At 41.1% G+C, this 12519-nt stretch overlaps 2 protein-coding genes across 8 annotated transcripts in view; one reads left to right on the top strand and one right to left on the bottom strand.

Moving 5' to 3' along the window:
• LOC142497744 (uncharacterized) overlaps positions 1-12519 on the top strand; it is a 105664-nt gene that overhangs the window by 21479 nt on the left and 71666 nt on the right. The gene's annotated exons all lie outside the window — the stretch shown is intronic.
• LOC142498142 (uncharacterized) lies at positions 1573-12283 on the bottom strand. Its single transcript, XM_075606650.1, has 4 exons — positions 12193-12283; positions 3108-3185; positions 1864-2742; positions 1573-1809 (listed from the first exon to the last, which is right to left on the bottom strand). The coding sequence occupies exons 1-4, from the start codon at positions 12281-12283 to the stop codon at positions 1631-1633; spliced, it is 1227 nt and encodes a 408-aa protein (XP_075462765.1). The 3' UTR covers positions 1573-1630.

Here is a 12519-nt window from a genome sequence, read left to right as displayed (position 1 = left end):
AAAAAGTCATTAGTTGATAAAGTGAATCTTATTGAGGAATTAAAATTCCGCGCATGCCTACGGTCTTGGTAATAAGGATATTTAGCTCGAATCAAATCATAGATTTGGCGTGTGCTTGCTTTGTGTCCGCGACTGTTCAAAATTGCTTCTGAAACCATGTACTTATAACCTAAGAGGGGATTCATATGGTTAACGAATTCATCAGCCATGTCAGAGTAGCACAAAAGATGTGTGCAGTTCTGTGTTCTTTGCTCATCAAAATGATTCTGCTCAATGGCTAACAAATTCCTGTGTTTCGTTTTCAAGGTCAACAAAAGTAACTACTTTTACTCCTTATTTCAAACGCCAATTGGATGTGTCCTTTTAATTGGTTTAACTTTTGTGGTTAGTGATAGGCGAATGTGGGAAAAACATGTATCATTTTTTTATCTCGTTTGTGAAAACATTCCTACACTTTTATTTCAGTAACATTGAGTTTTCTAGAAAAATAACAAAGAGCACTGTGTGAAAATAGTGCTTAGACAGCCATATCAGTAAATACACACACCTGCAAAATGAAATGTTTTTTTCCCACATACATTTCTGTGTGTATTTGAAATTCTGGTTAACTACCTGTCTGCATGAGTTTAAATACGTGTGTATCTATATATATATAAATATATCTCTCTCATAAAAATATATATATATATATAAAGTGTATATTGTACTATATGTATAGTGTGTGTGTGTGTGTGTGTGTGTATATATATATATATATATGTATATATGTATATATATATGTATATATATATATATAAAAAAATTTTTTTTTTTTTTTATATTGCAGGAGTACACACAACATATTGATGGCAGTAAGTAGGCCTTGTATGAAACCTATTTAAATGGTGATAAACATGAGTGAATTAAGTAATAAACATTTGTTTGCACCCAATAATGTTAGAGGCTCACACTTAGTATAGTTGTCAAACATTAGGCCTGTATTATTAAAATAGTGTGTTTTCACAAGGAAGCACGAAGTGTATGTTTTTTGTAAATACATCTATACCAGTTTAGATAGTACTATATATACACACACACACACACACACACACACAGACACACACACAGTGTGTGTCTGTGTGTGTGTGTGTGCATATATCAATACATACTACATATATTTTAGTATAAATTCAGAGATGTTCTTGAAACAAGAACACATAAATGATTAAAGGACAACATTACAATGGCCACCAAAGGTAAGTAATATTTAACACAAAATCCTGCTGTACACGTACAAGAAAGATGTTTGCAGTTAAATAGGTGCTTTTATAATTGCATGAAAATAATACGCACATGCAATGATTACATCAATTAACACACCCAAATGCAATGTTTTGCTGCAAAGTCAATGGCAGCTTCTCTAAACTTAGCAACTGGCTCCTGGTGGACCATTACTGAACAGACGATTAATACATCAATATTTATAACACTATTCATTAATTAGGAGTGTTAACATTTCCAAAACTTCACGTGTACAAGAACATACTTGAAAGTTTGGAAACAACACAGTCTTCAGCATACATACAATAGTAATTAGATAATCTGAAGTCAACAAAACAAGGCCAAAGACATATTTTGTGAATTATAACATTTATTTTTTTTGTTCCTTTTGCGAGCGAGTAACAGGCCTGCTTGTTGTCTCTTGAATTTTCCTTTTTCTTTCGCCACCAACTTTAGGCACAACAGAGCCACTTTGAGTGGCCTCTGGCACTTCACGGGCAGGGCTTGTGGCCAGTGACTCACCTACAGGGCTTTTGGGCAGTGATTCACCTACAGGGCTTGTGGCCAGTGACTCACCTACAGGGCTTTTGGGCAGTGATTCACCTACAGGGCTTTTGGGCAGTGACTCACCTACAGGGCTTTTGGGTAGTGACTGTTCACCTACAGGGCTTGTGGCCAGTGACTCACCTACAGGGCTTTTGGGCAGTGATTCACCTACAGGGCTTTTGGGCAGCGATTCACCTACAGGGCTTTTGGGCAGCGATTCACCTACAGGGCTTTTGGGCAGTGACTCACCTACAGGGCTTTTGGGTAGTGACTGTTCACGGACAGGGCTTGTGCCCACTGACACATGTGAGCAAGTTGGTAGACACTGCACAAGTGATGGTTGGTCTGTTTCATGTGTGTCTTGTTTTGTTTTTGTCGCCTCCTTTGTAGGTGTCTGCTGCTGAATTTGTACAGATGGCAGCGGTAGGATGTCATCAGGAACCTGCACAGCAATGTCTGCTACTTGACCGGTAACATTTGGGCCTGGTGAATGAATATCAGATGAATGTGGTGAAAACTGACCTGCATGAACAGATCCTGCCTGTGAGGTGTTGAATTGTGGTACATTAGTCATTCTCCAGTAATTAGCTTGTGTTTGCTGAACAACTAATGCTTCGAATGAGGTGTTGATTTTTTGCAACTGTTTAGGCACTTCAATGAAGACTCTGTGGAGATGTGCCAATTGTGAAACTGTTTCTTCCTGCAGTGCAATCATCCTTTCCAGCACTGTCATCAGGTCAGAATGGCGACGATTTTCTGCTTCCACAATTTTTCCCTCAGAAGCTACAATTGCATCATATGTGGTATTTGCTGGACGATTTGGCGGTAAAACAGTTTCAATTGGAACCTCTTCATGGTCACTTGCTTGTATTTGTGTGTCTATGGCGGCGGCGGCATCATCATCATCATCATCATCATAATCCTCTTCATCATGTTCTACAAATAAATGTACACATTATTAAATGGCATGTTAATCTCTGCTGTGTTACTATGTAATTCTACTGTGTCATAAGTAACAACTAACATGTTTCCATACGTTTTATAACCTCACATTAAAAACTACCTTGACTTAAGAATAATGTTTGGACTCAGTATGAAATATGAGTGAATGAAAACTTGCTGTAAACTCACAACTCCTACATGATAGTTAACATCACTAACACAATACAAGTTGCCTTACACTTCATTTTCACTGACACTAAGTAATCCTATTTAAAGAAGATGTGCAAAACAAATAATGAACATGACAACATAACATATAGAAGAGCACATATTATATGGCCACCAACTGATACACTCACCTTCTAGGTGTGTTGAGCTGGCTGACCCAGGTGAAGACACTTGTTCAGTCTCAGGTGACACATGTCCTTCAGGGGCAACTATATATAACAATAACATAAGTTTTACATTTACATGTGTAAATATTGAACAAACAGTTATTGTATGTTCTGTATTTATGAGTACCTAACAGCATCATTTCCTTAACCCAAAATGTGTGTGTGAAAGTGAACATAAATAGTTGTAATAACAATGTACATGCCTGTGTACTTAGAACTTTTGAGTTCCCTAACATAAAACATACTATGTTCCTGCAGTAATGCGTGAGGATAAATACATAAAATTTGTACATAAAAATCATATGTTGTGTAGTGATATCAGTATCATAATGTACATAACTATCATGAGATGACCATTCACAATGGTTATCATGAAGGTGGTCATATTGCAAAAAGTGTTGTTTTTGGTAGAGGATATGTGTGGTACATTAATATAAGATGTGGCACACATGAATGTGGCTGTGACTAAACAAGACAACACATGCAGTGTGTGATAATGTGTCGTTGATAGTAGTTCAACTATAGATATGAGTGAACTAATGTGTGACGTACGCTTTGATAAGTAATGAGTTGTTGGGGCATTTAGTAGCTAAAGTGAAGCTTTCAAATGAGTGTGATTAACTTCAGTTGTGCTAGTCAGGTTGTAAGAACGGTATTCCCTTCCCCAAAAAGCCTAATCAGCCACACCTTTCACTTACTTGAAACAGGTGAAAATGGTGTGAACTAAGTTGACCCTAAAATGAGGCTGTAATTAGTGTGTGTGCTGAACCCCACCCCCTCTGTTGAAGTGTATGCTGTGATGAGATATTAATTGCAGCTGCTTTAACACAATGGTAGATGAGCTAAATAGTCGTGTGCAGTTTTTAAGTTATGAAAACAATGACATAACATATGATACGTGTGCCTCATTATGCTGTCTGTATATGAGTTAAAGCAAAAATGGACCTTTTCATAAACAACTATAGATGTGTTAGTGCAAGTGATGTTTGTAGGCCGTTGCATGCAATATATTTGATGCATGCTTAAAATAGGCAGTAATGTCATGTTTGTCGGAGTAAAATAAATAAAATACACAATAATATTATACATATTTATGTTCTGTACCTGTAGCTAGTAATAATTTCTCATTAACATGTGTTACACATGTGTACTACCCTGTTGTTCCCCATCTTCGCCCACCATCAATTGCTTCCACTGCAGCAATGCATTTTGGGAATTCACATGTAAATGAGCACACAATGCCACGTGCTATATTAGTTACTGCTTTTAGTAGGACTACAACATATATGTCTATTTTGAGATATATATATATACAGAATCAGACATATACATATATAGATGCAGGTATGCTTATATTGTGAAGACAGTATAAAAAGCAGTGTAAATATGCAAAATAACTGTAAGCAACGACACGCCTAGTACAGTAATATTTCTCACCTGGTGGAAATTGTGAGGGATAAATTCCTATATCACGGTCACCAGGTAAGCCTTCCACGACGACGGGAAGTAATTTTGCCCGAAGCAGCTCCTCCAATGGACTTAATATGAGACGTTGTGGTGTCGGCCCACCTCCAGTGCCAGTAGCATGCACGCGTTGGTGTTGTATTTTCTTTTTCAATTTGGACCTAATATCATCAAATCTCTTGTGACAATTCCGCTTGTCCCTCACATGATTCCCACACGCATTGACACCAATGACTATTGTGTCCCACATTTCTTTTCTGCTTGCTGAACTTGTCCGCCCTTGAAAAACATATAAAATATATGAGGTAAATTAATAATAATAGAAGCACCAGTTTCCTACACTGCTAGCTGTTCCAAGAGATAGCAAACATGCTGTTTTAGGTGTAATATGTGAAGCACATGAGCATTCACTACTAAACCTATACATGTAAGCAAGGTTGCATTCATATTGTATGCAGTTATGGCAAATTGACCGCCTGTGTTTAGTTGTCCTTGTAAGGCATGATAAAAAGCTGTGTTTCCAGACTAATTAACATAGAAAGATATTCTGAACCCATATTTGCATATGAACAAAACTCAGATGACCTAGGATTACATGTATTTGAATAATAAATGTAAAGGTACACTTACCTAGTAAATGTCCATATATACTGTCATAGTGCTCCAGAATGCCAGTGACAAGAGCTGTATTTTCCTGGTCATTGAAGCGAGGATTACGTGGCTTCTCCACACGTTTCTTCCGAGCAGGTTTAGGGTCAGAGCTTGGCTGGTGCTGACTGGACTCTCCTTCTTCCAATGGAAGAGACTCCAAAAGCTGCCCACCAGCAAGCACGCCACCACCATCCACCCCATCAGCAACTGCGCCACCAGCAGCACTCACAGCACCAGCACTCCCACTCCTAGCACCAGCACTCCCACTCCTAGCACCAGCACTCCCACTCCCAGCAACAGCACTCCCACTCCCAGCAACAACACTCCCACTCACAGCAACAGCACTCCCACTCACAGCAACAGCACTCCCACTCCTAGCACCAGCACTCCCACTCCTAGCACCAGCACTCCCACTCCCAGCAACAGCACTCCCACTCCCAGCAACAACACTCCCACTCACAGCAACAGCACTCCCACTCACAGCAACAACACTCCCACTCCCAGCAACAGCACTCCCACTCCCAGCAACAACACTCCCACTCCCAGCAACAGCACTCCCACTCACAGCAACAGCACTCCCACTCACAGCAACAGCACTCCCAGCAACAGAACTCCCACTCCCAGCAACAGCACTCCCACTCCCAGCACCAGCACTCCCACTCCCAGCAACACCACTCAGTGCACCAGCAACATCACTCCCCTGAACAGTACATTCACTCCGACGCGTACTCGCACGAGTAGCACTCCCACTCCCACCAGCATCACTCTTCCCACGCTTTGCGGGCATACTTCCAGCACTCACAAAAAACAGACAACTAATGTACAGCCAATCACACGAAACACTTCCACATATAAAACAAGACAAAGATGTAAACAAAACAACAATGGACAAAGCTCACCCAATACACAACAAGTCTCTCCGTCAATATGCAAATGTTCTATCAGCCAGCTCTGTGTTTCTCTCTCTCTCTCACTCCCAACAACACAGAGAATGATTAGCAGTACACGTTGCCTTTAAATATGGCGCGCAATCCAATACATGCTTGTTTCGCCTGATTCAGCAAGATTTGTGATTGGGCAACCTATCAGCACCCCGCCACGCACGCCGATACACCTGTGTGTGATCGGATAATCATCGTGAGAGTGGGCGGATTTGTTTTCGGGTTGATTTTGAATGTATTCGGCACTTACTGCATACGGAGAGGAAAAATCGCCATTAACATGACTAATTGGTAAACTTGCCGATTTCACTTAATCGACGCTTACTGCATGAGGCCCTAAAAGCACTAATCAAAAAATGCTAAAAATACTTAATCAATTAAGGGAAAGAAAGGGGAATGTAATCTATTTAATAAAATCCACAGATCAACTATTGGAATGCTAAAAGATCAAGCACCTCATTGAGACCCACTGGACTAAGTGTTTGTAATTTAAAAATTCCAGTAGGTCTCTTGTTTAAAAATCTGTCACCTCTCATATTTGTTTTTGTAATATGTTCAATTCCCATAATGGAGAGTCCTTCCATACTCCTATTATTTTCCTAATTTCATTAGACGCCCCATTAAATTTAGGGGTATTGAAGAGGGAGAGGGGGTTGGCCCGGTATTAAAGGGGTTGCACCCCATATGGCCACCCCCTGACCTCACCAGGGAGGCAAGGGGTTAACTGGACTGCGGTCCAGGAATGTTGTTTACACCAAGTCATGAAAAATGTATGTTCCCCTGTTCCCATGTTTCATTATAATCCTGTATTTTAATGTTTTAAAGTGCATTTCTGTATCTCCAGTTCTGGAGGTCGCAGAGAGTTGATATTTGGCCAATGTGTGGAGTCACTGTAGGCATTAAGAACTGGCAAATTTCGACCCACTGAGCCCACCAGAATGGAACTTATTAATATGTGTAGATATTAAAATATATATGTATGGTATTTTGGATCTGCTCTGGAAATGTAGACCATCTGCTATGCTAATAGGTCATGAAGGGCAGCTGGCTGATTGAGCCTAAGCACTGTGATCAAAAGTTATCTGCCTGATTGTTTACACTAAGTCCTAATCAACAGATCAAGTACTAATCAACAAACTCTGCCACTCTAATTGTTACCTGAGGGTGGATAATCATCAAACTGGAGTGGGTTGTAAGTATTATGTCTACACCTACAAACAATGCAGATACTTCATTTGGTAGACTGGTCGTAGCCCCTGATTTAATTATGGGGCTACCCATAGAGTCCCAGTACACATGGGCTAATTAGCTGGGGGGAATGGGTTAATCTGTGTCTCCACGTTAGGGATTGGATACAGTAATTGTTCACCAATAGTCTGTATTCAATGTTAAGAATAGGGTTACACAGGTATATAAACTGTGTCAACCCTACAGTTTTTAGTTCTTCTTCTGATACCATCTTGAATGTCAATGGATTGCTGGAGAATTGCTAGCTGATACTTCTCCATCCCCCAACCCTAAGTAAGTGTTACCTTCTTGTCTGCTAATTGTACAATATAGCTGTGTTCACCTTATTTAAGGAATAAATTATATTTTATTATATCTAAGCCTCGTTCAGGTCAACCCAGTTTTTGGGTGTTCATTATAACTTGTCATAAGCTACCGTCACAGGTATATATACTGTATGAACTAACTCTATGGTATCCCTGACGAAGCCATTCATTGGTGAAACACGTAGGAGGAGGAGCCAAGGGTCTGTGCTCTCACTTGTCATAGTGATTGGATTCAGCCAGCACTGCTACGTGCTCTAGTGAGGGCGGCGTTTTGCCATCAGCTTGTCTGCTTGCTACCAACACTGCGGAGGAGGATCGAATAGCCCCTGTTACAGCCGGGAAGGGTCATCGCGTCATGTCCGGAAGTGACGTCACACCCGGGAACCCGGCGGGCTGTGCACAGTCAGTCTCTAACATCGAGACCTGGAGGAGCTGTTTCGGGAGGAACATACGGGCCGTTCCTAGCAACCAGCGGAGGTTGGGTGAGCACATCAAGCATTGGCTCACTAACGGCGCACCCCCCAACAATTCTATCCCCCCACGATCTGTGCACCCATCTGGGGCCAGTCTCTCTGGTCCCAGGACTTTGATCTTAAACCAGGATTTCCCACCTGTTGTTATCCCTCTGACTTTTATCCAGCAGCAGTTTGCTATGATCGCCTCTCATTAGTGAATTAGATCCTATTGATTTTATATATCTTTGATATTCTTTTGACAATTGTTGTTTATTGCTTGTTATTATATTTTGTTATACTGTAATTCATTATAAAGGTGTTATTTTACCATCATCCTTTTGACTGCGCTTCCCTACTTTTTCTTTTCTTTATTCCTCACACCAAGGACTGGGGTCCCTTGTTTAGGAAGCTGCAAATCTTTTGGGCTTTGTTTTTTTTACACACTTTATCTGTTTTTACATTTTTGAATTATTGTTGCCAGACCCTATATGCTCCGGAATGGTTCATGTCACTTTATAATTAATTTTATTTGTATTCATTGATATTCATCTATTGCAAGGTTTATTAACTATTTTTATAACAGCTAGTCCAGTATTTTAAGATCTAATCATTTGGCGCACCCACCCCTTTTTTTCTTGCTTTTTCTCCACCCTACATGTATCCAAGGTTGGAGTGACACTCACACTTTATACCTTGGGCACAACAGTTGGCCCATTGCATCTCTATATAGCCATACATTTATGTGGGCAGGTACCACATTAGGGAATCACACTGTGAGGAAACTCCAGCTTTAGTTGAGCTTTGACCTTCCTTCGGTGGCTCACTACCCTCACTCCCACCTGAAGGCAGGTGATACTTGTAGCAGTATCTCATTTTCTTTATAGGAGAGCAGCGCACCTGTCTCGCACTATATCCGGTTGGATTTTAATATTTCGCCGCTTTTTTGGCTCACACTGAGTCTCATTTATTTGTTAACCAGCGTTCCATCATTTTATTTGAGTAAATCTCCTAATAAAGTATTTTAACCTAATTCCATCACACATTCTATCTCCCCTACTACATCTGTGATCCTATAGTGATTTGAGTGCTCTCCATTGGGGTTCTGTTCTTTTTGTGTATCTATGTATTATCTCCCTAGGTAGTAGCACCATCACCACCCACACCTCTAGCAGTAGCGTCAGTAAATCCAAGATGGCCGCTGTGTCACAAGGTATTTCAGCCAATCAGCGTGTGGAATTGGTTCCCACGATCTGATTGGCTGAAATACCTTGTGACACAGCGGCCATCTTGGATTTACTGATGTCATGTTAAAGGTAAATGAAGCACAGCCATTCTGATTGGCTGGCATCATTTCCTTTAAGTGACGTCACAGCAAAAAAAAAAAAAATTAAGTCTGCACATGGATTTAACAGCCAAGCAGGTGGCTGTTAACCATTGTGAGGGTAAATGTGACGTCACAAGCCATATTTAAGGCCGTGACGCCTCATTTGAGCCCAAGAAGCCGACGAGACAGCATCGGCTGGGATTTAACATGGGGTTTTATGGATTGACAGATGAAGAAAGAAGATAAAGAACAACAAGAAATGGTTACAGATGAAGATAGAAGACGTGAGTAAAGAAAGAAAAAAGAAGTTTGGGGTACCTGAGCCGGATCCTGATGGATGATGGCATCGGATGCTGTTGGAGGCCTTCAAGGTACGTGAGCTTCCTGTTACCCCGGGAGTCGGAGGGCCACCGCTTCTAATGGTAAGTAAGATATTCTATGTTTGTAAATGTCTCTTTTTACAGGTCTAGTTTTTGGGTGTGTTTTTTGATTTTTTGGGGGAGGCACATTGACTGATAATATATTAATCTGTACCTCTTTCGGGTACAGATTAATACATTATTATGCCAATATTTGGGGGGCATTTCTCGCTTGTTATTGCATTTAATGATGTGGATGTGATTGTTTGTTTATGGTTAATGTATTAAAAGGTTTGCGATTGGTGTTCGCTTGTACTTAAAGTTATATTATGTTAGCTAATGTGTTTTATGGATACTTCAGAGATAGTTTTAATGTATTTATTTGTCTTTTAATGGTTACATTAATTAATGTAGGATTAATTCATTGTTTACATTGGTTAGTGTTACTATTCATTTTGAGTTGCTTTAGGGATTAATTGGTTTGATTGGGTAATGGTTTCATTAATTCATTGTTGATGTTGTAATTGCTTCTATTGATTGGATTAGCTGGCTACTGATTTTATTTAGTGAAGTGTGTTTTTTGGGAGTATAGTTAGGTTTTATTACTGTGTGTCTTGTGTATTACTGTATTTTTATTAGGGTGCCCATTGAGTGCTATAGAGGCTTATCATGCCCATATTATTATTATATGGGTATGATGTACCACTATACTACTCAATAGGTATAGGGTGGGTATAGTCAGTCTGGGGTGGGTGCTTAGGCCTCCCGGGTGAGTGAAGGGGGTATTAGCCCTAAGGATGGGTGTTTAGGCATTGCGGGGGGGGGTAGCGGTTGGGTTAACCCATTTATTACCTTAGCGGTATTAACCGCTAAGGTAATGAAGGGGTTAACTCCCCCCGCGACCCCCCCGCAATGCCTAAACAGCCACTAGGGGCCAAATTCCCCATTCACCCACCCCCGATAGCCACAGTATTGCATTGTACTGTATGTTTATTACTGTAAGCCTGGCATGGGTATTTAACCCCTTCATTGCCTTAGCGGTTAGCCGCTAAGGTAATGAAGTTGCTGTACATTCATGTTTCCTGCCTCAGATGCATGCCGGGGGGGGGTCCGGAGCTGTTATTAATGGCTATCAGCTCCGGAGACCCCCGGCATCAATCCGAGGCAGGAAAGGGGCCTGATTTCTTCTAAGTCCCGACCCATCACAGCTCATTGAGGCCATCTCCCCACCAATTGTCCAACAATTTTGTGGGGCATTGGATTTGGGGAGAAAATCGTTTTTTAGGGCTGCGATGGGCTGTGATAGGCCGCGACACCCGACTCGCGGGTCTCTGAATAGCGGGAGTTTATCAACCCTCCGAAAATGGTCGATAAGGGCCTGATCGCTGCTCAGTCAGCGAATTTCGGACGGAGATAAAATTTTGCGTCGATACAGGCCGTTATCGAGCACTTATCGAGGCTATCTGAATACCACTAGCCATTTTGGTCGATAAGTGCTCGATAAGGGCCTTATCGAGGCTTTCTGAATAAGGCCCATAGTCCCCCCACCGGCACTATCACAGTTTCATGAATAATCCCCTTAGTGTCTCTGTGACGCATACCCTCATGACTGTGAAATAACATACAGTTCTGGGAGGCGGCTTCAAGGTTAAATGTGCTTGAAAACATCAGCATGTTACTTGCTGTTTTCTGAAGCGCTCTATGGCGTCATGTTCATCAGGTCTTGTCCTTTTCCTTCTCTAGCGCAGGTTTATAATATAAAAGCTTTAGAACATCTAAGTATTCTTCTTTAGATGTGAATCGGGCATCCTTGGTAGTTCTGCCCTTCTGTTTAAACCAAACGCAGTAAGTTTTGCGCTCTTTCCGGCAAGGGATGACCTTCAACCTTGACTGGTTAAAACAAACGGTCTTAAACCTCGGGGGGGGGGAAATAATGGCCTTTATTCAATAGGCTGTGGAGTCGCTTCCCAGTACTTGCGAAAGGTTCCACTCCATTAACATCATTGGGACTGCAATATTATCCGACGCAGGGAAGAAGCTTCACAACATATTGAATACTATCGATGTAACTTGTTATTGTAAGCAGCAAGCTATGAATCCACCTTGCTCTGGATGGCTTATAGTGAAATGTGTGATGGATCAGCGCCCTGGGAGTTTGCCATGTATATATATGGTTGTCACCCATCATCTATATTATTTACAAGCATGAACTGGGTGAACTTATTTAGGGTTTTTGGATCCTGGTGTCGACTAACTGCAAATGTCACAACGTGATGAAAGTTGGTGTTGTCTTTATTCTTACCTAGCAAGTTGAGCGCCTTGATCGTGAAGAAGGGCTTCTCTTTCCCCAGATCCCCAAAAATATTTACAGGATCATCCTCAGCAATTGTCATGCTTCGTCTAAGATATATCAAGCCACATGTTTCAATCCCACCCAAGATACTACCTACAGTACTCATAAAAAAAAATTCAATTGCTCGGGACTCCCTCAGGTGTAGTTAACTACATGTCTCCATGGGCCACTAACAGAGGCTAAATTAAATACTTTCATGTGGGTTTCGTTATGGGTGTGAAATCAGGACACTGTAACTTTAGACTGCTCCCATCCATCACTACCTTGATGTACATC

The sequence above is a fragment of the Ascaphus truei genome, chromosome 6, assembly GCF_040206685.1.
Source record: "Ascaphus truei isolate aAscTru1 chromosome 6, aAscTru1.hap1, whole genome shotgun sequence".
In the NCBI taxonomy this organism is placed as follows: Eukaryota; Metazoa; Chordata; class Amphibia; order Anura; family Ascaphidae; genus Ascaphus; species Ascaphus truei.
The sequence above is the reverse complement of the archived record's forward strand: the minus strand, read 5'-3'. Positions and strand labels throughout refer to the sequence as shown.